The sequence below is a fragment of the Aethalodelphis obliquidens genome, unplaced genomic scaffold, assembly GCF_003676395.1.
Source record: "Aethalodelphis obliquidens isolate GAN/ISIS:26980383/991018 unplaced genomic scaffold, ASM367639v1 scaffold43, whole genome shotgun sequence".
Taxonomy (NCBI): Eukaryota; Metazoa; Chordata; class Mammalia; order Artiodactyla; family Delphinidae; genus Aethalodelphis; species Aethalodelphis obliquidens.
In genome coordinates this window covers 8,839,267-8,865,551 of record NW_020837987.1, presented here as the reverse complement: position 1 = coordinate 8,865,551, position 26,285 = coordinate 8,839,267, and the positions used below count along the sequence as shown (strand labels likewise).

The window sequence follows — 26,285 nt, the reverse complement described above, 5'->3', positions numbered from 1 at the left end:
TGCTCAGCGCGCATGCGCCCAGGCGCATTTAAAGCGCCCACCGCGGGTCCTCAGCTCCAGCGGGAAGAGGCGGGAGTTCGGCTTGGCCCTTGACTCCAGCCTGAAGGATGCTGGTGAGATACAGGAGCCAGGTTCCCACCTCCTGGCTTGGGCCTTTCTCCAGGCCCTGACCCCACCCCCTCTCCCTTGCAGAGTCCAACTGCCCACCTCGATCCCGAGCCTCGGAGCACCCCAGTCCCCGACAGCGTCCCCGCGGGCAGGAGGGCCTCCCCAGGATGCCCGGAGAGGCCCCCCGGGCCGTGCGCGCCGCCGGGGCTGGAGGAGGCTCTGAGCGCGCTGGGGCTGGAGGGAGAACGTGAGTACGCCGGGGATATCTTCGCCGAAGTCATGGTGAGTGGGACCGGGGCGGGACACTCGTGGACCAGCGGGCTTTGGGCAACTCTGGCGCCGCCCACATCCCTGCAGGGCGGCAGAGGCTGTCGGGTTAGAGGAAGCCAAAGCTGACTCGCTCGCCCAACGCCCACTCAGCAAGCATTCCCTAACTCCCACCTCGCCAGCCTCTCACCTCGCTTCCCACCCGACTTTGCAGCTTTTACGCCACTGCCATCCACAAGTTGGCTTTTCTCTCGCACTGTTACCTGTGTGGTTTCCACTGCCGGGAATGCCCTTTCCCATCTTCCCCAGGCTGTCTGCAGCCCCTCCTTTGGTATTGCATAACCTCTCGTACTTGTCCCTCACATTTACTCACTTACCAACTATTTAGCGAGTTATAACAAACGTTTCTGAGCATGTTCTAGGCACTGGGGATGCTGCGATGGACAACATGAGATAGTCTGTCCTCACTGTGGGGAGACAAACAAATGCGGGTGATAATTTCAGAAGGGCCACAAAAACCAAACACAGGCCACGGTGGTCCACAGTTAACTGTCTGAGACAGGCACTGCCAGAAGAAATACTGAAGGGATGTGTTTATTTAACAAACATCTTGTGAGCATCTCTCCTGGGTCAGGGTCTCTGTTAGGAACCAAGACACAGCTGTGATCTGAACAGAAATCCCTGCCCTCGTGGTGCCAGCAGTCTAGTGGGGCAAAAAGACAAAACATTCAAGGAAACACAGGGTATCTCCAGACTGAAATACTATGAAGAAAATAAAGCAATGAGATAGAGATGATGGCATGCAAGGAAAAGTATAGAAAAAGTCAGGGAAATTTTAGCTGAGACTGGAATGACCGAGAAGTCAGCAATGCAAGGAGTGGGGAATGACCATTTCAGCTGGAGGGAATGGCCGGTACATAAGTGCAAAGGTCCTGAGGTACGAATGAGCTTGGCATAGTCTAGGGCCAAAAGAACGCTGGAGCAGGAGTGTGGGTTGTGAGGGGAGAGAGGGAAGAGGTGATGTTGGAGCGGGGCCTGAGAGAGTCTGAGAGCAATTGGGATTTTCTCCTAAGGGTACTGAAAGCCAAGGAAGGGTTTTAAGCAGGGGAGTTCCTTGGTCAGATTTATACTTTAGAAAGACCCTCTGGGTGCTCTGAGGAGGATGGGTTGAGGCTTGGTGACTAAGATTGGAGTCTGGGAACCCGGGAGGAGATGCTCAGGAAGTCCTGTGGCCATGGGGGCTAGACTGGAGAGATGGAAAGTGAGGCGTCCAGGGTTCTAGATGGGGACACGGAAGAGCATATTCGGAGGGGACGTCGGAAGCCAGTTTGTGTGTGGCACTCGGGACATCCAACTGGTGCGAGGAGATTGCTGCACCCAGGGCTGGAGACCGGGAGAGAAGCCGAGGCACAGGTGAGGAGAGTGACGCCGTTCCTGCCCGACCCCAGGTGTGCCGCGCGCTGCCCCGGAGGGCGCTGCCCCGCACCGTGACCCCGGAGATGCGCGCGCTAGTGGTGGACTGGCTAGTGCAGGTTCACGTACGTAATGGGGAGGGAGAAAGGGCTGGGCCTGCGTAGCATCCTAGAACCATGGTGATTACCTGCGCCTCTCCCCAGGAGTACCTGGGCCTGGCGGGGGACACGCTCTACCTGGCCGTGCACCTGCTCGATTCCTACCTAGGCGCGGGCCGAGTGCGCCTACACCGCCTGCAGCTGCTGGGCGTGGCCTGCCTGTTCGTGGCGTGCAAAATGGAAGAGTGCGTGCTTCCAGAGGTACTCCCGGGGCGGGGCTTGGGAGGGTGGAGCCCTTCCTCGCCGCATCACAGATTAAATGCCTACTGTGTGCCAAGCGAGCACTTTACCTACTCTTGGAATCCCAGCATGTCTGCCTGTGGTAGAGGCTACCAGTGTGTCCCTTTAACAGAGGAAGAGACTGAGGCCCAGAGAGAGGAAGACATTTGCCCAAAGGCACATTTGGGACTTGAACTCAGTCTTGAATAGTTAGAGTAGTTATAGTCCTTTTTTTTTTTTTTTTTGCGGTACGCGGGCCTCTCACTGTTGTGGCCTCTCCCATTGCGGAGCACAGGCTCCGGACGCGCAGGCTCAGCGGCCATGGCTCACGGGCCCAGCCGCTCCGCGGCATGTGGGATCCTCCCGGACCGGGGCACGAAGCCGTGTCCCCCGCATCGGCAGGCGGACTGTCAACCACTGCGCCACGAGGGAAGCCCCTATAGTCCTTCTTGAGTAGTTATAGTTAACATGCATAAACTCAGTGCCGTATCAGAACTGCCTGGTGAAGTAGGGAGTAACATCTCCGTTTTATGGATGAAGAAACTGAATCTTAGAGAGCTTCAGTGGATGTCCATGTCACACAGAGAGTAAATGGTAAGGTTTGAGCTCGGGAACCAAGTCTATCTGACTCTGAAGCCTCTGCTTCCCACGATTTCCAGACAACAAATCAATGGCCCCATTTTACAGACCAGGAAACTGAGGTACAGCACAGGGACTGAACCGATCCCAGGAGCTCAAGGGCAGGGAGTAACGAGCCGGGGTTCAAGATTCCTCCACCTCTTTCCCCCCAATTCCCAGCCCGCCTCCCTCTGCCTCCTGGGCGATGGCTCCTTCTCGCGGGCCGAGCTTCTGTGCGCGGAGCGCCGCATCCTGAGCCGCTTGGATTTCCGGCTGCACCACCCGGGCCCGCTACTTTGCCTCGGGCTGCTTGCTGCGCTGGCCCGGAGCGGCCCCCAGGTGCGCGGGGCAGGGGCGTGACCTGCGCGGCTAGGGGCGTGGCCTGCACGGGAAGGGGCGTGACTTGATTGCTCCCCGCCACAATGGCAGGTGTTGCTACTTGCCACTTACTTCCTGGAGCTGTCTCTGTTGGAGGCCGAGGCAGCAGGATGGGAGCCGGGTCGCTGTGCCGCTGCAGCACTGAGCCTGGCACACCGGGTGCTCCACGGGGCGGGTTCCGGGCCCGAGCCGGCGCTTTACAGGTATGGCCGCGGCGGAGGTTCTCTGTGGCTTCAGGGCCTACCTTCTTGGTCGCCGTCTTTCCCGTCTCAGAGAATGTGAGACAATTAGGTGTGTGTGCGGGGGGCTGGGGGCTGGGGTGGGGCTAGACTTGTTTGCTGGGTGCGAGAGAGAATGGGGTGTCTGCCTCGTCTGGGGGGTCCCATTTGCTTTTCTCTGGGGGTGTCTGAGAGACTGGGGTGTTTGTTCAGATGTGGGGGCCCTTAACCTTGCCCCAGGGTGAAAAATAGGATCTCCTCAGGCCCAGAAGATGCTCTAGCTGCGTTCCAGGGTTGAGAACGAGAGGTCTGCCAGCCTCGAGTCCCTTAGCTCCCTTCCTGGCCACGAATTGGTGTCCCTTTAGCTGCTGGAGTCCCTCATCTCCTTGTTAACCACGCCACCGCGGGGCAGGGTGAATCATCTTTTCCTCCAGCCCGTGCCCTAGGGTAGAGCTGGATGTCTGTCTGCCCATCCTCAGCCCCAGTCCTTCCCTCTCCGCGGGTCCTGGCTCTCCCATAGCCGCGCTCTGAGGGAAAAATAGGGGGTCTGCCCCTCGTCAGCGCCCTCCAGTCACTCTAGATGATGGACCGCGTGTCCGACCTCGAGAGAACTCCTGAGAAGTCCTCGGGGACCCAAGTCAGCTTGTCTTCTCAGCCTCGAGCCCCAAGCTCCGAGGACAGGTCGTCTCCTATTCCCCGCTACCCCTGCCTCATCTCTGTTTCTCCGTCTCTCCGCCGCAGCCGGGCGGAGCTGGGCCCGGTCGAGCCGTGCATGGTCCGCGCCGCGCTCCGAGGCCCTGCGCCCGGCCTCGCCGCCATCTTCCTCAAGTACGCGCGGCCCCAACGCCAGGGCACCAGCCTCGTCGCCGCCCGCCTGCTCCGCCACCCCCCGGCCGGGCCTCCCTGAGCCCCGAGACCCCAGCAAAAAAACACTCTCTTTGTGCGTCTGTCTCCCACTTCAATAAAAGAGTTTTTTATTCCGAGCGCTCTCTATCCTCAGTGGTCGAATTCTGGCCCCTCTGTCGCTTTTGATTGGTCACTTCCCGGGCTTCTCACCCATCTGATTGGATGTTCTCACCAAGTCCCTTAATGGCTGCTGGGAGACGCGATGACAATTCTGGACTCCGCCGCCAGGGGGCAGTGGCGGGCTTCCGCAAGCACCGCTGAGCGGGACAAAACGGGGATCCCTAACGCAAACGCTTGCGGGAGTTAGGGATGCTGAGAGGAAAATCGCAATGCAAGCAAAGGAAACTCGGTCTTCGGGTTGGGGAGAAGCTAGGAGCAATGGCGACTGTGAGAAACTGAGAATGCCTGTCCTAGTCATGAGGAATGCTAGCTACCTTGATGTTGCCAGATTTTCAGATTTTGTTCACGAAAGAAGCTGAAAATCTGTGATTCCATAAATATCTCTGCTCTTCTAATGCTGGCAACTAATTCAATATTTTTAACGGTTGCACAAATCTAACACATTACATATACTGGCCTGTGAGGGTCATCAGTTTGTGATAGTATGGGCCTTTGATGGCAAGAGTTTGTTAAATGGGATGTGATTTACTTAACCTCTGAAGTGCCACAGTGTCGGTAGGTATAATATAATACCGACCTCTTGGTGGTGTGATGAGGACGTGAGTTAACATAAACCTAAAGCTTTAGGACCGTGTCTGACACTTAGTAGGTGTTGCGAATGTGCTAGCATTGCATCCTAGCAGGATCGTGAGGTACAGTTGTCCCCTGTTTCTACCGAGCCCCTAGCACCTAGCCATTTGGTAGGTGTTCAGAAAATAATTGTTATGAATCAGTGGGTTTCCAAGTTTTTAATTAAAACAAAAACATGCCCGAGGTGCAGAAAGGTGACCAATGCTGTTCTGGAATCCAATCTCGGGAATATTAGACTCTTAACCAAGCCTGGGTTTGGAGGTGCAGAGAGGAGGAAGTTTTCACCACTGAGGTGTTCAAGTTTGGAGGATTGGGGATCAGGGAGAGACTCAGCAAAGTACAATAAAATATAGAAGCAGATACTGCAGTTGGGATGAAAGGTGTCATGTTCAGGTTTGGGCCTGTTGGGTGGGAACTGCCATGGGACCTCCGGGGGAAGGATGTGCAGTGGGAGGGGGAGGGGACAGTGGAAATGCAGGCTTGGTGCTTGGGGATGAGACTCCAGCTAGGGTCTTGGGTGTGTGTGTGTGGGGGGGGTAATGGTGCTAATACATAGTTACTCATTTATTCAACTATATGTGGATGCCGACTCAGCGTCAGGCACTTACGACCACATATCTCAGTCTCATGGACGATAAGAAACACTGGCTGTTATTTGCCCATTACTGTACCAGGCCCTGTGCTTTACCTGCATAATATAATTCAGTTCCTACAGCTACTCTGAAGTAAGCTCACTTGTTACCTCCCTGTTACACAGAAGGAAGGTGGAGGAAGACCAAGGAGCTTGGCCAAGGTCCCACCCCTGAGTAAGCGGCTAAGGAGTGTTGAAGGACAATCATTCACCCTCAGTTTTTCTCTCGAAAGCCTCTCATGTATTTCCTTCTCTACACTCTTTTATTATTGTGTTCCTCACTCTGGGCTGTCACTTGACTGCTTTCCCACTGGTTTTCCTACCCAGACAGTGAGCTCAATAAGGGCAAGAAGCAGATCTCTCTTGTTCATCGAGTTCTCCCCTCTTCCAGGAAGTCTTCACTCACCACCTCAGCCTATGCTGGGTACCTCCTCTGGGCCGTCAGAGCCTGTTGTGCTTCCCGCGTCCCAGCCCCGACCCCCCTGCCTGTACATCCCAGGCTAGCCCACTCTGGGCTGCCACTGTCTGGTCATTGGTCTGTCTCCCCCACTTCCCTAGGGACCCAGTGAGGGTAGAATCTGAGGCTCTCTCAGTCCCTGCTATGTCCCAGCATCACCCAGCCCCAGAGTTGGGCACAGAAAGATATCAGTGAATATTTGTTTGTTGCATAGATAAATGAATGGGTTCCAAAGTTGCTATCATAGTCCCATGTTACTGATGAGGATACAGAGTTCCAGGTAATTCAGGTGATTTATCTAAGTCATACAACTAGTGAGAAAATAAGCAGGTATTTGAATCTGGGCAGCTTGCATCCATAGCCTGTGTTCTTATCCAATATGCCAAATGCCTAGCGGTCTGAAAACCAGCCTTCCACGAGGTTGTTATCTTCCTGCTCTTTCTCCCAGACTTGTTCTTTCCTTCTAGAAAGGTTTAGGAGCTTTGGGCATGGGAGAGGAGAGCAAGCAGGAGGATTGGGAGGGTAAGGGGAGTGCGAAGAAGGGATTTGAAGGAGACAGTGGGGAAGTCTTGAGGGGTTTCTCTAGACCCATAGGGGGCAGCCGGAGTCGGCTACCGGAGGTGCGGGGGCGGAGAAAGAATGGGGACCAGCCCCGCGGGGGGGCGATGCGGTAGCTGCAGCGGCGGCCGCAGGAGTTTCCCACAATGCAGCGCGGCGCGCTGTCCCCGGTGCTGATGCTCAGCGCTGCCCCGGAGCCTCCGCCGTGCCCGCCTCCCGCCCTTTCCCCGCCGGGCCCCAGCCCCCGCCATGGGTCGGCTCGGTCCAGTCCTGCCCCAGAGCCGTCGGGGGGCCTGGGTGCGGCTCTCGACAGCAGCCTGCGGGCCGCCGTGGCGTTTAAGGCGGAGGGTCAGCGCTGCTACCGAGAGAAGAAGTTCCGGGAAGCCATCGGCAAGTATCATCGGGCACTGCTGCAACTGAAGGCGGCGCAGGGGGCCCGCCCTGGAGGCCTGCCCGCTCCCGCCCCCGCCCCCGGGCCCGCCACCAGCCAAGGGCCAGCCCGCCTCAGCGAGGAGCAGCGGCGCCTGGTGGAGAACACGGAGGTGGAATGTTATGACTCTCTCACTGGTACGGGGCCGTCGGGGAGCGCAGAGGGTGCATATGTGAGAGGGGTGGGACGTGAGAGGCACTAGTCAAGCCTTGGGGGGGCGGCTGGAGGCTTCAAGCGGCTAGGGCTGGGGTCTGTGGTGGGAGACCTCAGAACTTGATCAGGAAGAGGGGTTGGGAGTCTAGGGGACCACAGGGAATGGAAGGAGCTGGGATGCAGGAAATGGGCTTTGGGCTGCGACCTGCGAACCTCAGGTGAGAAAAACCTACTTTGGATGAGCCATTCAAGGACCCGTCCCTCACCTCTGAGATCACCCTTAGTACTCTCCCCTACAGACACCTCCCAGCTAAGCACCTGTGAGCCCCTGTCTGTGTTTTTCGCGCCTTCTAGTGGCGGTGCAGATTGATTCTGTCTTGATTGGTCAGAAGCTTGGCGGCCCCCGGTGGCCTGAGCAATCCCTTAGGCCGGGTTCAGCCGTGGGAAAGGGAAGGGGTCCTCCGCAGCCTGAAGGCCAGGCTCCTTGCGGTCAGGTGAGGCCTGGGGTGTCGACAGGCTCTGCGAGTGTCGGTCGTGGTGCCCCCGCAGCCTGCCTGCTGCAGTCGGAGCTGGTGAACTACGAGCGGGTGCGCGAGTACTGTCTCAAGGTGCTGGAGAAGCAGCAGGGCAACTTCAAGGCGACCTACCGCGCCGGCATTGCCTTCTACCACCTGGGCGACTATGCACGTGCTTTGCGCTACCTGCAGGAGGCCCGCAGCCGCGAACCCACAGGTGAGGGGGCGGGGAGGGAGCAGGGAAAGGGGCTAGAGAGGAGGAAACAAGGGCAGGAGGATCAGGGCAGAGCTGCTTCAATGAATGCTGTACCCCTCACCCCACGTCCGGCCTCCACCCATCTACTCCTTGCACACCCACTCCTCCACTCACCTGCCGTTCGTTCGCGCCCACTCACCCCTCGTTCCTCTGGCGTTCGCCCAACCACCTCTCATGTGTTCCGTCCTGAGCCCGTCCTGCTGCTTCCCATTTACCTACTCAGCCACTTCCCTGGCCACTCACAACCCCCTCCCCCATCGCCATTTTCCCCTCCCCCTGAATTAATTCATCTGCTCACTAACCTGTTCACACACTCACCTATTCTTTCACCTGTTTCCCGGCAGTGCCAGGAGACTGGCAGGGGGCGGGGTTGGCAGAGCTGGAGGCTTGTCCCTTGCCCTGTGGGAGGTCATAGGGTGTGTGTGCGGTGGGGTGGCGGCAGACACAATACTCAGTTCTGTCTTAGGAGCCACTGCAGAGGGAGCACAGCAGGTGCATGACACAGGGTGTGGGAGCAGGGGCAAGATGAGTTTTCCTGCTGAGCAGTTTGGAGGGAACAGGCTTCTTACAGTTATCACTGGAGGGTAAGAAGTGTGACAGGAGTCTCTGAGAAGAGGCATTCCTGGCAGAGGGCACAGCAGATGCAGAAGTGTGGACGTGTGACACACCCTGCTCTGCTTGCTCGGTTGGGGCTTTGGGAGAAGGGCTCTGGCTCTACCAGCCGTGGCGGGGTGGGCCGCCGAAGGCCGGGGACCATGAAGTGTGAGCCGAGGTGGTGCAGATGTCACCTGCTGCCCCAGGACACGCAGATAATGCCCTGCCCACCTCCCCTGCAGACACCAACGTCCTGCGCTACATCCAGCTGACTCAGCTGAAGATGAACCGTTGCAGCCTCCAGCGGGAAGACAGTGGGGCTGGGGCCGCGTCCCGGGGTGTCACTGGCTGAGGCCAACTTGGGGGGACCGTCCCTACCCCCACTGCCCCCCACCTCACCATGTAACTTCCCCTGACTCATGTGTTTGCTGGTAAAGCACTTGCCGCTGGTGACCACAACCTCTCCGTGTGGTGTTCTTGCGGGGGCCCGGGTGGGGACGTGGGCCTGGACCTCGGAGATCCAGCGAGGCCTGGGAGCATGGGGGGGCGGGTGTCCCACTGGGCACGATCTAGGATCAGGGCCCGGCACAGGGAAAGACACACAGCCAAGCGTGGTAGGGGGCAGGGGTTACCTTTAATGCTGCGTTTTGTGCCGAATCCCCCATGATGCCCTGTCCCTGAGTATCCCTGCCCACCCTCCCCCCCACCGCAGGGCAGGCACAGGGCCCCCCCACCCCCAGGTACAAAGGAATAAATTAATTGCCCTCCCTCCCCCCCTTCCCCAATAAATAGAGTGAGTATCCTGCCCAGGGCCTCCCCTGCCTTGTGGCACGGTGGGCTGGGGCGGGGCCTGGGGCGCTACATTCATGGCTGCCCAGGCGGGCGGTGGTGGGCAGGCCTCAGAAGGAGCCGTGGGCCCCACACAGGGGCACTGTGCTGTCCTGGCTCTGCCCCTCCATGTCCATGTCAAGCAGCGTGGGCTGCATGCTGGGGGGCCCGGGGCTCTCCGGAGTGTCCGGCCTGCTGGGAGGAGAGATGCTGAGTGTCTGGCCAAAGGAGACCAGTTTCCAGGGGTCCAGGCGGGGACGGCTGGCAGCTGGCCGGGGTCGTGGGGCGAAGGTCAGGGTGGTGGGACGGCCAGGGAACTCGGGGGGCCGACGGCGGGTGGGAAACAGGCCCTGGGGGTCGGGCAGGCGGGGGAAGTCCAGAGGATCTCGAGGGCCTGGTAAGAGAGGATCAGATGAGGTGAGTGGCGTGGGCCAGAGGGTGGTGTTTAAAAGCCAGGAGCGTTTGCATGAAATTGGAATTTGACTTCTCTTGAAAAATCTGCTGATTTTGTTGGGCCCAGTTACCAGCAGGGTTCGGACCTTTACCCCCCCCCCCCCCGACTGCTCAATCATCTGGGTGCAACTCTGGGCACAGTCCTTTATCTTTCAGAGCCCATGTCCTTGCTGCTACTCTAGACAAAGCCCTCATCCCTCGCACCTCTCTGACACTGGACCAGGTTCACAAAGACCCAGAGACTCCTCTCAGGCATGTTGCTGTCTGTGAATGGGGATGACAGCACCTTGCTACATAGGTGAGGATTAAATAAAATGATAACAGTAATTGTAGAACAAGCAGCACAGTGCCTGATAGGAAGCCCTTAGCTCCTATCTGTTCTAATCATCCTTGTGAGTTAGTAAACTATATAGAACAGGGCATAGCACATGGGTATTAGCTCTAGTAATTGTTGTTGCCATTAATGTCACCTGCCTGGCCCCTGTAGGCATTAGAGTTTGCCAGCCCTACTGCACCCTGCGTCTCAATTACCCAGGGACTCACAATGCCTCACAAAGCAGTGGGGACCATGGGGACACAGGCCCCCCCCTCCCCTTGCTAAGCAGGGGAGGATGCCTTAGCATCCAGGGGGTCGTCGCTGGGCTGGGACACAGGGCTTTGGCGGGGGGCACGGGAGATGGGCCTTTTTCTGCGCCGTGGGCGCGTGGAGCCTCACTCACCAAGGCCAGGGCCGGTGGGCTCGGGCGCCCCCCGCTGCCCCAGCGCCCCGTCTGACGGCGTCCTCCGGTGCCCGCGGCTCACAGCGCGCGCGGCCGTGACGTGGGTGGGTGTGAGTGACTGGCGGGGGTCCTTCTTGAAGCTCTCCAGCTCCAGGTCCACCAGGGGGTTGGTGCTGGGCGCGGGTGCGGGTGGGGAGGGCGGCGGGGAGGGCGCGGCCGGCGCGGCCTCGTCGCTGTCGGAGCGCAGCAGCGAACGCGTGGAGTTGCAGTCGGACACGGACGACAGCGACACGAGGGTGGCCGAGGGCGCCAGGCCCGGGCCGGGGGCCGCGTCATCGCGGCGGCTCGGGGAGCGCCCGGGTGGGCTGAGGCCCCGCGGGAAGCGGCCGCCGCGGGGGAAGAAGAGGCCATCGAGCCAGCTCCGCGGCTCCTCGCCGTTGACCGAGCGCACCTCAGCCACGTCGGCGCCCAGGCCCACGGCGCCCAGCAGCGTGGCGCAGCCCAGCAGCGCGAGCTCGCAGCGCCGCCGGGAGCCGTGCCCGGGCCGGGCGGGCGGCGTTGGCTCCCACGGCGCCCGCGCCCCGGGGGAGGGCTGGCTGGGCAGCGGCACCGTGAGGTAGGATGGGGTGGTGTAGGGCGAGGGGGGTACGCTGCTGCCTCCGTCCGCCTCCGCGAACTCCTCTGCAACCGGGAGAGGGCCGTCACTGGACTCGACTCACTTAACTCTAGGCGCCTGGCCCCTCGGCCCACCCCCCTCGGATCTGGAGGCAAGGGGTTGCCCCAATGAAATGACCCCTCCAACAAGAACACCAGGGCCCACTAAGCGTGGTTCTCGACTAGTTCTCCCCTCAAACCCCCTCCTCCGGGGAACGATCCCCACACCCCAGGGACCGGCTGCTCCCATTCCAGGTATGTGTCCTACCCTCTGGCCCAGTGAAATCCGGCTCCCTCCTTGCAGCCCTGGGGAATGGTCACCCCTTGGTCTTGGGTTACGGTCCCCTTTGCCAGGGAATATTCCTTCCCCCTCCCTTTTAAAGGCACCCTCACCCTCTTACCCATCTCATTGAGGCTAGCAAAGCCTGGGGTGATGGGAGTGTGTTTGGGGGATTTGCCCAGGTTGGGGGCACTTGATGACCACTGTTTGCTTCCTTCTCCCAGGGCCTTCAGCCTGCAGGGGTCACCAAAGATGGGGGGTTATAGGCCTCCTGGCTGCCAAGGGCCTGGGGAAGAGGCACAGGGTGTGGGATGGGCTCCATGTAGCCAATACCTCTCCTCTCCTCCAGCCCGCTCCTTCTGCAGCGTGGAGCTGGGCCCCCAGGTCCGGCCCTTCTTCTTGCCCCCAACCAGTTCTTCCTTCTTTGGGGGTCCACTGTTGCGGCCCCATGTCCCACTGCCACCACTGCTGCTGCCACTGCTGCTACCTCCACCACCATCCACAGGAGTCACTGGGCCGAGAGAAGCCACTTGGTTAGTGGGTCTTAGTCTGTCCCCGCTGAGCTCCCAGCCTTACTCTTCTCCCCTTGGTCTCACCCTCCACCTGGAAGCCCAAGGGAGCTTGGACTCCAACTCCAATCATGACCCTCCCCTGCTCTACATCCTTCCATAGCTCCCCACTGCTGTCAGGACGACATCCAGCTTCCTCAGTTTCATCACCCGTCACTTCTCACAGCCTATACCTTTCAGCCATCCATTCATTCCCAAAGGTTTACTAGCACGTGCTATGTGCCAAGCCCGTGGCAGGTCCTGAGAAGACAGCAGTGGTCAAAGCAGACAAAAGTCCCTGCCCTGGGGACTTCCCTGGTGGTCCAGTGGCTAAGACTCCGCACTCCCACTGCAGGGGGCCCGGGTTCAATCCCTTGTCAGGGAACTAGAGCCCACATGCTGCAACTAAAGATCCCACACGGGGCAACGAAGATCCTGCATGCCACAACTAAGACCTGGTGCAGTCAAATACATAAATAAATATTAAAAAAAAAAAGTCCCTGCCCTGAGGAGTTTGCGTTTTAGTGGGTGAAGACAGACGATCAACAAGAGTCACACTAGGTACATCACCTGGGTAGGGGGCTAGGAGGTGATAAGCGCTGTGGGAAACATAAAGCAGGTAAGGGGTTTGGGGAGTGAGGGAAGGTCTCACGTGTGAGAAGCAGAAATATGAGCAAAGACTTGAAGGAGGTGAGGGAGCGAGTCAGGTTGATACAAGGGAGAGGAGCCTTTCAGGCAGAGGGAACAGCAGATGCTGAGGCCCTGTGGAGTGTTCTGGGGTGGACTTGTTCCCTGCAGCGTCAGTTGCTCTCTCTCCTCTGTTCCTATCACATGTTGAACGTACCCCGATGCTAGTCCTGACTCACTGTTTGGTCATTATTTGTCTTTGCATCCCCCCAGGAGAATGACCTCTGGGGCCTGGTACAAAGCAGGTGCCCAAACAGAAGTGTGTGTAGGGGGTGGTGTGTGGGGCGAGGCCAGGGGTGAATGATAGGGCAGAACAGACTGGGGAGCCGGCCGGGTACCCTTCAACTCATCAGCAAACCCTGACAGCTGTACCTCTGCCATGTAGCTGACTCACCCTCTCCCCTCTTCAAGGCCCCCGCCCTGGCCCAGCCCCCTCGTCTCACCTGTCTCCCACCTTGACTCCTGCTGTCCTCCAATCCCTACTCCTCACGGTGGCCAGAGGGAAAAGGTTAACTTTACCACATCACTGCCTTGCTCGCAGCCCTCCAGAGACTCCCCCGTCTCATTTAAAATAAAATCCAGATTCCTTATCCCAGCTCTCAAGGCCCAGTGTGATCCTACCCTGCTGAACCCTTGACCATAAGCCTAGTGCTGTCTCTCCCATTCATCCTACTCCGGCCAAGTTGGCCTTCCCAGCTGATAAACACACCATGCTTGTTCCTGCCTCTGGGCCTTCGTCTTTGCTGTTCCCTCTGCCAGGGATGCTGTTCCTTCAGATCTCTGCGTGTGTCACTCCTCCTTACCATTGCAGGTCCCTGCTCAAACCTCAGCTTCTCTGACAGGCCTTCCTTGTGATTTCAAAACAGCAACTCTTCTGTTTTATCCCCTTCCCTGATTTCCTTTATAGCGCTTATCACTACAGGAAATTATCCTGCTCACCAGCTTGTTTACTTGTTGTCTGTTTCCTCTCATGAGAATGAGGGAGGGGACCCTGCCCACCTGGTCCCCTGGTGTTGCTCTGGCTTGGTACAAGGTATGTGCTCAGAGAAGTCTGTTCACTGACGGACTGGTCAGGGCCTTGGGAGATACTCACGGCGAATGGCCCTCAGCCGGGGGATGATGCTGGGGCTTGCGGGCGGGCTGACCCCATCTGATCCTTTCCGTTTGTCCAGGGTTGGAGAGGCCTGGACTGTGATCTTATGTTCAAAGCCTGCGAAAAGAAAGACTTCCCTAAGCACACGGTTCCATGGGTAGCCAAAGAGCGGTTCCCTTTGTAGAAGGATAGAAGGAATGCTACCATTTTGTATTCCTTCATGCGGTGGTTCTCAAAGTGTGTTCCCAGACCAGCAGCATCAACGTCAAGTGGAAACCTCTTGGAAATGCAGATTCTTGGGCCCTCCCTTAATCAGGAACTGTGGGGGGGAGGTGCAGCGATCTAGCTGCGGTGTAAGAGCCCCCCAGTTACCTCTGATGCACACTCGGGTCTGAGAGCTGCTGCCCTGAGGATCTAGGCCTGAGTGTCCAATATGGTGGTCATTAGCCACACACGGCAAGTGAGCGCTTGAAATGTGGCTTGTGCAGCTGAGGAACTGGAGAGTTCTACCTTTATTTAATTGTAAGTAATTCAAGTTTACCTTTCAAAACAGACCCTCAGTTCAGTCATTGGAAACATTTAGGCATGTTTGGAACAACTTTGGTATGTGGATCTGCCTTTTCAACTGTACATTTTATGAAATCTAAATACAGCTCAAGATTTTTTGATGAAAATTTAGAGCCCAGATTGAGATGCACTGTAAATATAAAATACACCCTGGATTTCAAAGATTTAGTGTGAAAACAAGAAGCTAAAATATCTCATTAACAACTTTTCTTGTACTGACTACACGTGAAACTACAACATTTTGGGTATATTTGGCTAAACAAAATATATTAAAGTTAATTTCACCTGTTTTTTCCCCTTTTTCATATGGCTACTAGAAAATGTAAAATTACACACGTGGCTTGCATTATATTTCTGTTGGCTGGTGCTATTCTAGGCACTGCTTTAGGGCTTGTAACATCTCTTGTAACAAAGAGAGAAAAATCAGTATGATGTGCCTTCTGATGTTACCTAGGAAGCAATATTTAAAAAAAAAAAAAAAAATCAAACCTGAACTTGAAACTGATTAAGCCCTGAGATCCAACTATCAGGTTGAGCCATGTGAAACTTCTGTTTCTGTAGGTCAAAAATGGCTGAACATCAGCAGTTTCACATGGTTTAACCTAATACCAGTTTATAGGAAATTCGGGGGACAGAGCGACATGTTAAAAGATACCAGGGAGATGCAAGCAGCAAAATCAGACTGTGGGAAATGCTACAGGATAAATGATGCAGTTCCTCAACCAATTATTGGCAAGGAGGAAAAAAAGGTATCAAACAAATATTAAAAGATATTAAACAAATTGCTGGGAGATAAAACTATAAGGAAAAGTAAGGAAGTGATTGCCCTAAAAGTCAAGACAGGGGTTACTCTTAGGGAGTGGCAGGGGGACGTGTTTGGACAGGGCGTGTGGAGGCATATGGGGTGGCTGTAGGTTCTCCCTGCTTTCATGGGAGAGATTCTACTAATGTGTGATATATTTAGCAATAAAAAAGTTTAAAAATAAATAAATAAAAGGAAGAGATAAGCCCCGGGTCAGGGATGCTCTCAGAGGCCTCTCGGGGATGCTCAGGGGACGTGGGCGGGTACCGGAGGGCAGGCTGATGTGGCTGCTGCCTTCTCGCAGCTTGAGCAGGCGGCTGCGCTTGAAGTTGCCCCTGCGTCTGCGGACCCTGGGCTTCTCCTGGCTCAGCTGGCACATGAGCAGGTGCAGCTCCCGCTCCACGATGTCCATCTCGCGCTCGGCCAGCTCCTGCTCTCGCCGCCGCAGCTGCTCTTCCTGGAACCGCTGCTCCTGCGCCGCCCGCAGCAGCTCCTCCTCGCGGCTACGGAGCTCCTGGAGAGGAGATGAGGGGCTTGGGTCTAGGAGCTTAGCTACTCTGCCCCTGGGGATGGCTCCAGGGCTGCTGGGTCTGGTTGGTGTCCTGCTCAGGGCTGTCCTGCTGTGGGGCAAACGGGGGGCACAATCCAGCTTACACTTCACTAGCCAGGCTGGGTGCCAGGGCAGGGGACTGTCTTAGCTCAAAGAAAGGGGTGGCTTTTCTTTTTTCCTTCCTCTTTGATTTTTAATTTTTTAAGTCTTCAATTTGGAAAACATCCACAAAAGGAGAGAAAAATGTGCCCCATGTACCCATTATCCAACTTCAATAATTTTCTATACTTTGCAAATCTTTTTCATGTACCACCTTCCTTCTCTCCTCTCTCCCCATTTTTGCTGTAGGATTTTAAAGCCAGTCCCAGACCTCATGCAGTGTCACTTGTAAGTACTTCAGTGCACGGTGCCTTTTTTTTTTTTTTTTTGCGGCATGCGGGCCTCTCACTGTTGTGGTCTCTCTCGTTGCGGAGCACAGGCTCCAGACATGCAGGCTCAGTGGCCATGGCTCACGGGCCCAGCCGCTCCGCGGCACGTGGGATCTTCCCAGACTGGGGCACGAACCTGTGTCCCCTGCGTCGGCAGGCGGACTCTCAACCACTGCGCCACCAGGGAAGCCCCTGAGGGTGCCTTTTTTTAATCAACCTTCCAACAGGAGGCTGTCTTTTCTTAATATGCAAGAAAGGCTCCCTTGGCCCTGCATGGACCCAAAGACCCCTGGGCTCAGGGGAAGGGACTCTGCTCCATCCAAGGCATCAGAACTCAGGGATCTTGCTCCATCCCTCCCACCTTGCCTCCTGCCTTCACCTTCTCCTTGGTCCGGAGGTCATCGAACATGTGTTGAATCTCCAGCTTCCAGTCTTCCTGCAGTGAGTGGAAAGACTCCAGCGGCATCTGGAACAGGGCTGACTGTTCGATGACTTCAAGTTGCTTCAAGATGCTGCCAAAATCTGGCCGCCCGTGGGGGTCTGGGTCCCAGCATTCTGGGGTGGGGGTGGAGAGGACAGCAGTGGGAGTGGAAATGTCAGTGGCCATGCTCTGGGGCATCGGCCTGCTCAGTGGAGGCAGGACTTTAAGGGGCTGTGGACAAACAGCTCCCATGGAGCCGAGGGGAAGGAATTCAAAGCCAAATTCCTGGCAGTGTTTCACTTGGTGAAACTCTGGGGAGAGAAACTCAGGGACCTGTTCCCTGACTGGTGGTAGAATCGAGGATCAGGGAGGAATCCCAGGGCCAGTGAGTCCTAACAGGTTGCCCTCAAGAGCTGTGGGCCCAGCCAGAACACAGGTCTGGAGGCCACGGAGCCAACTGTGGGGGAGACTGTTCATGGTCCCATGGTTCCAGCCCCTTGTCCCTCACTCCTGGGCCCAAAGGTATGGATGGGTGTGAAAGAGTGAGGTCTGGGCCTGAGGGCCCCTGCCACCCCTAGCTGAGCCTACCCTCTCCACGGGGCCCTGGCTCACCCTCCAGTAGGCGGGCAAAGGGCTCGGGGCATGTGGAGGGAATGGGCAGAGTCAGCTTGTTCATAGCCACACCATATGCCACGGCCAAGGCGTCGATTTCACGGTAAGGGACCTCACCCGTCAGCAGCTCCCAGAGCAGTACTCCGAAGCTGCAGGTGGGGGAGAGGGAGGGGTGATGCCACAGCCCACCCTAATCCCCACCTACACCCCAGCCCTGCCTCCAGTCCCATGGTGGGCCTCCCTCCCCCCAGCAGCCAGCCCTGGCCAATGAGGCTGCAAGAACATGATTTGACCTCTATCGGCCTGATCTGGTGGGGTTGGTTCTCTGATGTCTCTCCTTTGCTCTGCCTCTCTTCTGCCTGAAAACCTTCAGTGGGTTCCCCATGCCCACTGAGCAAATCCACCCTTCTTAGCTCTGATCTTGATGACCCCTGCAGCCTCGCCTCTAAACACTCTGAGCCCCGTACCACTCCCAGCTTCATCTTGCAGCCATGCTGAACAGTTGAACAAACGCTGTTCTTCCTAACCTCTGGCCTTTGCACATGCTGTTCCCTTGGTCGAGAACACCCTTTCCTTTGCCTAACGGTCCTTTAAGTCACAACTCAGGTGCCCCCTCTACCTGGAAGCCTTCCTTGATTCCACAGCCTCCAAAGCAGGGTTGGAAGCCCCTTCACTATGTTTCCATAGAACCCTCTGCACTTACCTCTAAAAACAAGTTAACACTATTTAATATTTATAAAGCACTTACTCCAGGCCAGCACTGCTCGAGGCCTCACAACAGTCCTGTAAGGCAGAAGGCACTGGAATGACCCTCATTTTATCCAATGAGCAGGTGCAGGCAGAGAGAGGTTAAGCTGTTTGCTTAAAGTCACACTGCTCATAAGTGATGGAGCCACACTGAGACTTAGGTCTGGCTGACGCCCACGACAGCGTCCTTAATGACTACATAATTCCAGAGCATGCATCACTGTGCTATGATCACCTGCGTGTCCATCTTCTCCAGTAAACTGTTCTCCTTCTGGATCCTGATCCCTGTTTCATGCAGTGCCCAACACGTAGTAGATCCCCATGCTCCCCCGTTCCATGCATTCATTCAACATACACTTATTAAATGTCTGCTGTGTGCCAGGCATTGTTCCGGGTACTGGAATAAGATAGACACCACCCCTGCCCTCATGCAGCTGACAGCGTCCCCTCCTCTCAGTGACAGCACTGGTAAATTTGAGCTGGGCAAATGCTGCCTGAAATAATTTTCCATCCTCCTTTGCATCTAAGTGTGCCCATATGGCAACGGTTCTGGCTAGTGGGATATAGAAGAGTGTGTAGTGTGCAACTAACTTCCAGGAAGTGTCCTTAAAGGGAAGGGGTCACCTTTCCTCTTTTCTCCTTCCTCCTGGTTGGAATATAGACATAAAATCTGGAGCTCAAGCAGCCATTTTGGACCATGAAGTGGACTTGGGAATGGAGGCTATACAAGGTGGAGAAAAGTAACAGTGGCTTGTAACTGGAGGGGGCCAGACCCTCCCCTCACAGCCTCTCCCACGACTCTGGAAACCTGTGGAGATGTTTTGATTGTCACAATGACTGGGGAGTGCTACTGACATTTGGTGGCTGGGAATCATGGATACTTAACATCCTGAAAGGTACAGGACACTACCACACAAGGAAGAATTATCCTGCCCAGTGTCAATGACACCACAGTAAAAAGCCCTAATATAGGACTCAATCCCTAATGCTGGGGGTACTAGATCGTGTAAAAGTCACGGGCTTTTACATGACAGCAAAAACATCCGTCTTGTTTTTATTTTGGGTTTTCTGTTCCTTGCCACTGAAATATGGCTCCTATAAATGTTTGGGACCATAAATGAATGCCTTATGTGAAGCAAGACTAAACTTCCCCCCAAAGGGCTGCGCTGCTCTAGTTGAGAATTCCTGTCCTATTTGTTTGCCCCAATACCATGACTTTGCAAGCTTGGTCCATCTGGAGCCTCAGCTGGGGAATGATCTTGGTGTGTCTGCCCACCGCAAGTAGAAGGTTCAGTTTCTGCTGTCACCAGGTCTCGCAGGCAATGAACAGCCTCCTCATGGGCCTCCCGCCCCAACTCCTGTCCCCTACAATCCATCAGGCGAGGGAGCCTTTGCGATGTTAAATCAGATCATGTCATTCACAAATGCCTCTAATGGCTTTCCAGTGCACTTAGAATAAACCTGGATCTACTCCCTCACCTGCAAGGCCCTCCGGCTCTCCCTCCTCCATCATTCTCTACTACTTTCCTCCTTGCCTGCTCTGCTCCAGCCACATGTTCCTTTCTGGAACACACCATGCTCGTTCTCACCTCAGTTCCTCCTTTGTGGAAGCTGTTCCCTCTTCCTGGAAAGCCTCTTCTCCTAAACTTTGCACGATCGGCTCCTTGTCATTCAGAACTCAGCTCAAGTACCACTTCTCAGTGCCTTTCAATCAACCTCCTAGCTCGTAACACTGTCTAGTACTTTTCTGGTGGATTAACTTACTACCTTTTAAAAATTATTTTTATAATTTCAACTTAAAAACAGCCTTTTTTAGCTTCTGAGGTATGTATTCTTCCCGTGGGCAGGAAATGGGTCTGTTTTTATATACTGCTGTATCCCTAGCTCCCAGTGCGGTTGGATGGATGAATGAATGAATGAATGGTTACCTTCAAAGGTCTCAACTTCCTGTTTGATGAGTGGGGGCAGAGTAACGGATGGTGTTTGAGGGCTCTTTGGTGCTGACCACCTATCTTTATACTCCTGGAATTTTCAAACGTAATCCAAGTCCTCCTCAGCTGCCACTTCTGCTGGCAGAGCAGCCGCCTGCTTTTGTGCTTGTCTGATGGTCTGACCTTGCTGGCGGGCCCCTTTGCCAGACTCGGATCCCCGCTGCAGTGGCAGACTGTCCCTCCCACTCTGCCGTTTCCCCCTTCCTCCCTCCTCCCTTCCCAGGAGGCCTCCCCTGTCCCACCGTCAGCACCTCCAGACGTCACTGCTTTTGGAGAACAGGGAGAGACGGATAACCTCCGGAGCCATCCAGGCGTAAGTCCCCGCAGCGCTCATTTTGGTGGTCTTGTGCCACTCACGGGCGAGGCCGAAGTCTGTGATTTTGAGCACCGTATCTGCGAGGTTGTGGTTCTCGATGGCCTCCAGAATAAGGACTGTGGGTAGGAAGAAAGGTGGGTCACCCCAGACCTGCTGGCTGCAGCCCCGTGTGTCCTGCCCCCGCCTCAACTGGAATCTCCTACTTGTTCTCTCCCTGCCGCCTGGGGTCGCCCCCCTCTGCAGCAGCTCTTTTCCTGGCCTCGAAGACCATGAACGCTTTCCTGATGGTCTAATCCCTGCCTCAGGCTCCCATGAGGCGTTGGGGAGCTTCTCCTGAGTTCACTGGCCTCCTGACTCCAACTTGGGCTCAGGGGAGCTCAGTGAAATGTCGATGGCCACGGCCTTGGTTCTCCTTGGTCCAGGCCTTGAATTCCCAACCACCGCAGAAGTGACAACTACAAACCATTGGCAGAAGGGGATGGTTTTCCTTTCCTTTTTGTCACCTGCTGTGGGTAGCTGCATTCATGGCCCCAATTCTGCTCCTTTCTGTGTCACACTCTTTGTATCTCCACATCCTTTACTCTGGGTTGACCATATGACTTGCTTTGTCTGATAAAATGAGGCAGAAGGGACAGAATGCTAGTTCCAAGCCCAGGCCTCTCATGTCTGCTTGCCCTCTTGCCCTTCTGCCATCACTATGAGAACATGCCTCAGCTAGCCTGCTGGTCCAAGGAACGTGAGAGATACTCGGAGCAAAGCCTCCCCAGCTGAGCCCTGCCTAACTCAGTTTACCCTCCATCAGGCCTGCAAATGTATAAGCAGTAATAAAGGACACTGAGTTTTAAGACACCAAGTTCAGGGAGGGTGGGAGGGTTGTTACACAGCATTATTATGACAAAAATCTGACTGATATATCCCTCAAGCATACTGAATGGTTCCAACTTACTTGCTGTCTAGGGTTATTACTAACAACAATAACAACCGTGGCTAGTGTTTATTAGGAGCCTATTATATGACAGGCACTGTGCTAAGCCCTTTATACAAATTAACTAGCAAGCAACCCACTTTATTGACTAGCAAACTGAGGCTCAGAGAGATGAAGTCACTTGGCCGAGATCACACAGCTAGAAAATGGTGGGGGGAGTTCGCGGGTGGCCTAGCGGTTAGGATTCTGGGCTTTCACTGTTGTGGGCCGGGTTCAATCCCGGGTTGGGGAACTGAGATCGCGCAAGGCGCACAGTGTGGCTAAAAAAAAGAGAAAATGGTGGGGCAAAGACCCAAACTAGATCTGTCATCAGAGTCCAATCTCTTAACTGCCGTGATATTCTACTACCTTCTGTCAAACAGAAGGTAGTGTACAGTAGTATCCTGCCTGGGTTTGAATCCCAGCTCTGCCACTTATTCGTCGCATAATCTTATTTACTTTATTTTTAACACTACGATTTCTCCTCTGTTAAATGGAGATGATAATGGCATTGACCTTCTAGGGTTGTAGTAAAGAATTATTTCCTGAAGCAATAGTAGGCCCTCTAAAAGCATCAGCTCTCTTTATTAGTGTGTGATGTTGCCATAACTGTTCCTTATGTCTCCACCTTTATCTTTGGCCATTCCTGGCTACTTCTCCAATCATCATAACAATGAGGCAATTCTGCTGTCATACCTATTTGGCAGATGAAGAGACTAAGTTTTAGAGAGCTCAGACCACTGCCCAAGGTAACACTGTTGGTAATCTTGTCCCTTCTTTAAAACCCAACTCAAATGTCACCTCCTCCTGGAAGCCTCTCGAGACTCTCTAGCATGTGACTCTACCTCCCAGAAGTTCTCCCTTCTCGAGTCACCAACTTTCCTGTTTGTGGAGTGACCCTGTGACAGAGGGAACACCCCATGGTCTTACACTTTATTTCTGCCTCTCCCAGGCTGGGCCTAAATCAATTTACTTTATAAAGTATTTATCTGATTATGCTACCCCTGCTTAAGGCCCTCTAATGGCTTCTACTACATTGAATAAAATATCCAAAGCACTCATGGTGGCCCCCAAGGTTAATGGGATCTGGCCCATCTACTTTTATGACCTCACTTCCTTCCACCTCTGCCTCCCTCCTGCTCTTCCGACCTCTTCGGTCTCCTTGCTGTTTCTCCAACAAGGCAGCTTCATCCCCACCTCAGGACCTTTGCCATGCCTAGATCTTTGTAAAGCTGGGTCCTCTGGGTTCAGGTCTCTCTGCTCAAGTGTTGCCTTCCTGGAGCTCTGATCTAAAGAGCTCCCTCTGCCCCATCCTTAATCCGCTTTGTTTCCTTCAGAGTCCTTGAAACTCTCTGAGATTTTGTTATCTATTTAAATATCAACCACCTATTTTTGTTCACTAGACTATAACTTCTATGGGGGGGGTCTTGCCTCATTCACATCTGTCTTATCTTGTTCACATCTGTAATCCCAGAGCCCAGGACAGTGCCTAGTACACTTAATTCTGCTTCAGAATTATTAGTTGAATAAAACAATGAATGAATGGTGTCAGATGAGGATCTCCTCAGGGGAGGCTGAATGGGGGAAGCTGTACTGTGGAGGCCCTGTTTCCTCTGTCTCAGGCATGGAGCAGTTCCATTGCCCAAGCAGGAAGCCCTGGCCTAAGAGCCCCACCAACCCTTTGTCCAAGTGGCATTGGCTACAGAAAAACTTGGGGGCGTGGGAGCATGTCCTGATACCCCACCTGCAGGCTGTGAATCAGCAGGGGTGAGGCAGGGCTGAGAAGGGACCCCAGCCTTCAAGAGGAGTGTGTTGGCAGTCCTGCCTCCATTTACCCAGCATTTCAGGAGTCAGAGCATCAGCATCAATGGAGATGGGGACCATCAGTCTGTCTTGCTCAATTCTCTGGGGCTGGTGCAGGGCTTGGCGCACCCCGGGCACTTGGTAGCTATCTATCTGTTGAGTGTATGAATGCCAGGCCTGTCAGGTAAGGAAGACTCTGTCCCTCTATTCTAGGGGCTTGCAGTTGGTGGTGGTGAGGCCTAGCAACGAACATGAAACAGGGGGATGGGGGACAAACAAACTTCAAGATGTAGAACTGACAGGAGTCAGAAATAGATGAGATGTGAGGGCTGAGGACAAAGAGAAAACCCTCACATATCACGTGAGGGCAGGGAACACGCTGGCCCCACTCACTACTGATCTCTCTTGCTTAGTATATGATTTGGCTCAGTAAATACCAAACGAAAGAATAAATTGAACAAATAAATGCAGAAATGAAAGGGAGTGACATGAGGCAGAGGAAGGACGGGACAGCCAGGAAGGTAGGATTTTTTTCCCTGCTGTATCGTAAGGGTCAGGACAGGGCCTAATACACAACAGGTGCTCGGGAAATATCCGGGAAATGAATGAATATCCGGGGAATGACTGTGAGTGCTGTAAGGGCAGAAACCATGGCTATTTTGGTCCCTGTTGGCCTTCTACTTGATAGGTGCTCAATTAATGTTTGAAATCATGAGAAGCTCCTTGAACTAGATGTAGGTTCTGGGGAACCTTGCCTTCCATCTGGCCCCAGACCTCATTCAACCAACCAATCAACTTCTGAAAGTCTATGACAGGCCAGACAGCTTGGATGTTTTTACATAAGCCACATCCCTTTTCCTCCCCCCTCATCCTTCCCAGTGTGTCTTGGCTAGCTGGGGCAGAGGCCTAGGAGGACACCAGGAAGTGGTTCTCAACTGAGGGCTAGTCTGCCCTCCAGAGGACATTCGGCAATGTCTGGAGACATTTTTGGTTGTCATAACTGGGGGATGGGGGGTGGAGAATGCTAACGGCATCTAGTGGGTAGAGGCCAAGGATGCTACTAAGTAACCTACATCACACAGGACAGCCCCCTGCAATCATCTGGCCCCAAATGTCAATGGCGCTGCGACTGAGCAACCCCGACTCCAGGCCAGGTTCCATCTGTCTCTGCCTGGTGGCCTCTGGCAGCGTGGCTGGACAGTGCGCGCCATGAGGGCAGGCACTGCACCTGTCCTATTTACAGCAGGGAGCACAGGGCCTGTCGCACTGTTCATTTATACACGTTTATTGGGCTACTGTGACTGTAGCCTAGGAGGCAGGTACTCCTTCAACCTTTCTGGGCCTGCTTTTCCTCTCTTAATGGGTCAAGGACTGCCTCACCTGGCCCTGAAGGTATACTGCTGCCCCTTCTTGCCCCAAGCAGTGTCTTGTGGCGTCCCCATCCCGCCACCTAGGCTTGTCCTCACAAGGTTCTACGGAAACAAGTTTTTTGGGGAGGACACCACTTACTGTTGATGGACTTGAGGTCCCGGTGGATGATGGGCACAGGGGCATCATTGTGTAGGTAGTTCATGCCCCGGGCCACCTGCACAGCCCAGTTGACCAGCACGTGAGGGGGCACCCTGCGCCCTGCCAGCACCCTGCTCAGTGCGCCCCCTCTGGCATACTCCATCACCAGGCAGAGGTGTGGGGGGCTGAGGCAGGCGCCCCTGAGGGCAATGATGTTGGGGTGCTGCAGGGCTCCGAAGAGCCGGGCCTCCTGGCGCACCTGCTCTGCTGTCACTGCTGGGTCCCGTTCAGGGTCCAGCCGGGCGGCCTTGACCGCCACCTCCTCGCCATGCCACAGGGCCCGATAGACCTTGCCAAAGCCCCCTACACCGATGATCTCCTCCAGCTGCAGCTCGTGGAAGGGGATCTCCTGGGGCAGCTGGAGGTCCGCGGGCGCGGCGGGGGTGCCAGGGGCCACGTAGTTGCTGGGGAAGACGCCCACACGGCCGCTGGGTAGCCGCCCGGTCCACCAGCCCTCGTCGCCCGACACGGCACAGTCCTGGGAAAGCACCTGGACGCGGTCACCCCTCCGCAGGGTCAGCTCCTCCTCGCCCGCCGCCTCGTAGTCGAACACTGCGGTCCAGACGGGCCCCGCGGGGGTCGTGCCCCACTCCTTGGCCGCCCCCAACTCCTCCTCCTCCATGGGGGTGGGGCCAGGGGCTGCGGGAGGCCGCTTCACACAGGCTGCCCGCGGGATGCAGAGGGCGGGCCCCGGCGGCCAGGATGGGGGGCAGTCCCTGCGGGTTCTAGGGGGCTCCTGGGGGCCATGGCTGGGGGACCCTCCGCAGGAGCAAGAAAAAGCCTCTTTAAAAGGGCAGGGTTGTCCCCTCTGATTCAGCTGTCCAGGCAGGGTGGGGTGGGGGAAGGGCGGCGGGTTCACCTCTCCCCCCTAAACGTCAGGGCGCTAAGAAGGCCTGGCCGCGCGGCTGCCGAATTCCTGCCGGGGTCCGCCGGTGGGGGACGAGGGTGAGGGAAGCAGGCAGCCCCCTTCCCCGCGCCTCTCACCCCGCGCAGCTCCACCGGCGGCCCCCGGCTCCGCATCCCGGGCCACGATCGCCGGGCGGGCGGGGCTGGCGGAGCCCCCCCCCAGGACGGGGTGGCGCGCCCCTCGGCCTCCTCACGCGCGGGGCGGCCGGACGGCCCCCATCCTCAGCATCGGGCTCCCGGTCGGCCCCAGCCCCTGCCCCCGCCCGCGCCGCTTCCCGGGGCCGCAGGCAGTGCCTGAGTGACGTGCACGCTGCCGCCGCGCCGCGGTGCCGCCTGGGAGTTGTAGTCTCCGGCAGCGCGACTTCCTGGTCGGTGCCCAGTCCCCCAGCCTCCAGAGCCCGGCTGCGGGCCTCGGGCCGAAGTGAGGAGTGCGCGTGGGCGAAGGAATTCTCCCGGGGAGATAAGCCTGGCCTCAGGCCCTCCCTGGGACGCCGTGGGCCGGACGCCTGGAGGAGGAGAGGAGGAGAGGGCCGAGCGCTCCTCACAGGCCCTGCGGGGGCCGCGGCCCAAGGTGGGGTTGACGGTGACTGACGCTCTTCGCAAAGCGAAAAGTAGCAGCTGCGTGAGTGGTGGTTACTGTCCGGAGCCTCTAACGCAGGCCAGGACTAGGTCCCCGCAGTTGGACTGCCCCTCGGGGCCCCGACCCGGGGTGCACGCC

General features: G+C 56.0%; 3 protein-coding genes and 1 long non-coding RNA gene across 8 annotated transcripts in view; 3 read left to right on the top strand and 1 right to left on the bottom strand.

The window, feature by feature from the left end:
- Positions 1 to 4,363, top strand: CCNP (cyclin P). 2 transcript variants are annotated; one of them, XM_027079542.1, is made up of 6 exons: positions 1 to 113; positions 193 to 1,788; positions 1,992 to 2,147; positions 2,964 to 3,122; positions 3,213 to 3,364; positions 4,121 to 4,363. In XM_027079542.1, exons 2-6 carry the CDS (start codon positions 1,630 to 1,632, stop codon positions 4,284 to 4,286), a joined length of 792 nt encoding a protein of 263 aa, XP_026935343.1. In that variant the 5' UTR covers positions 1 to 113; positions 193 to 1,629; the 3' UTR covers positions 4,287 to 4,363. The 2 variants fall into 2 exon arrangements, with proteins under 2 accessions (XP_026935343.1, XP_026935344.1); XM_027079543.1 differs by lacking the exon at positions 1 to 113 and having other exon boundaries at positions 1,642 to 1,913.
- Positions 4,364 to 5,545: 1,182 nt separating this feature from the next.
- On the top strand, positions 5,546 to 9,165 carry TTC9B (tetratricopeptide repeat domain 9B). 2 transcript variants are annotated; one of them, XM_027079546.1, is made up of 3 exons: positions 5,546 to 7,248; positions 7,814 to 7,996; positions 8,872 to 9,165. In XM_027079546.1, exons 1-3 carry the CDS (start codon positions 6,828 to 6,830, stop codon positions 8,979 to 8,981), a joined length of 714 nt encoding a protein of 237 aa, XP_026935347.1. In that variant the 5' UTR covers positions 5,546 to 6,827; the 3' UTR covers positions 8,982 to 9,165. The 2 variants fall into 2 exon arrangements, 1 of the variants encoding a protein (XP_026935347.1); XR_003427379.1 differs by lacking the exon at positions 5,546 to 7,248 and having other exon boundaries at positions 7,527 to 7,996; positions 8,502 to 9,165.
- Positions 9,166 to 9,244: 79 nt separating this feature from the next.
- MAP3K10 (mitogen-activated protein kinase kinase kinase 10) lies at positions 9,245 to 25,763 on the bottom strand. The gene is made up of 10 exons (XM_027079535.1): positions 24,602 to 25,763; positions 20,261 to 20,441; positions 17,272 to 17,420; positions 16,618 to 16,793; positions 15,528 to 15,774; positions 13,892 to 14,008; positions 11,897 to 12,074; positions 11,685 to 11,797; positions 10,630 to 11,310; positions 9,245 to 9,851 (listed from the first exon to the last, which is right to left on the bottom strand). Exons 1-10 carry the CDS (start codon positions 25,281 to 25,283, stop codon positions 9,529 to 9,531), a joined length of 2,847 nt encoding a protein of 948 aa, XP_026935336.1. The 5' UTR covers positions 25,284 to 25,763; the 3' UTR covers positions 9,245 to 9,528.
- Positions 25,764 to 25,945: 182 nt separating this feature from the next.
- Positions 25,946 to 26,285, top strand: part of LOC113605876 (uncharacterized) — a 40,829-nt gene continuing 40,489 nt past the window's right edge. For 2 of the 3 annotated variants that reach the window (XR_003427382.1, XR_003427381.1), the window contains exon 1: positions 25,946 to 26,138. This is a non-coding gene — a long non-coding RNA (uncharacterized LOC113605876). The remainder of the gene's footprint in view (positions 26,139 to 26,285) is intronic. The other variant, XR_003427380.1, reaches the window with a different exon arrangement.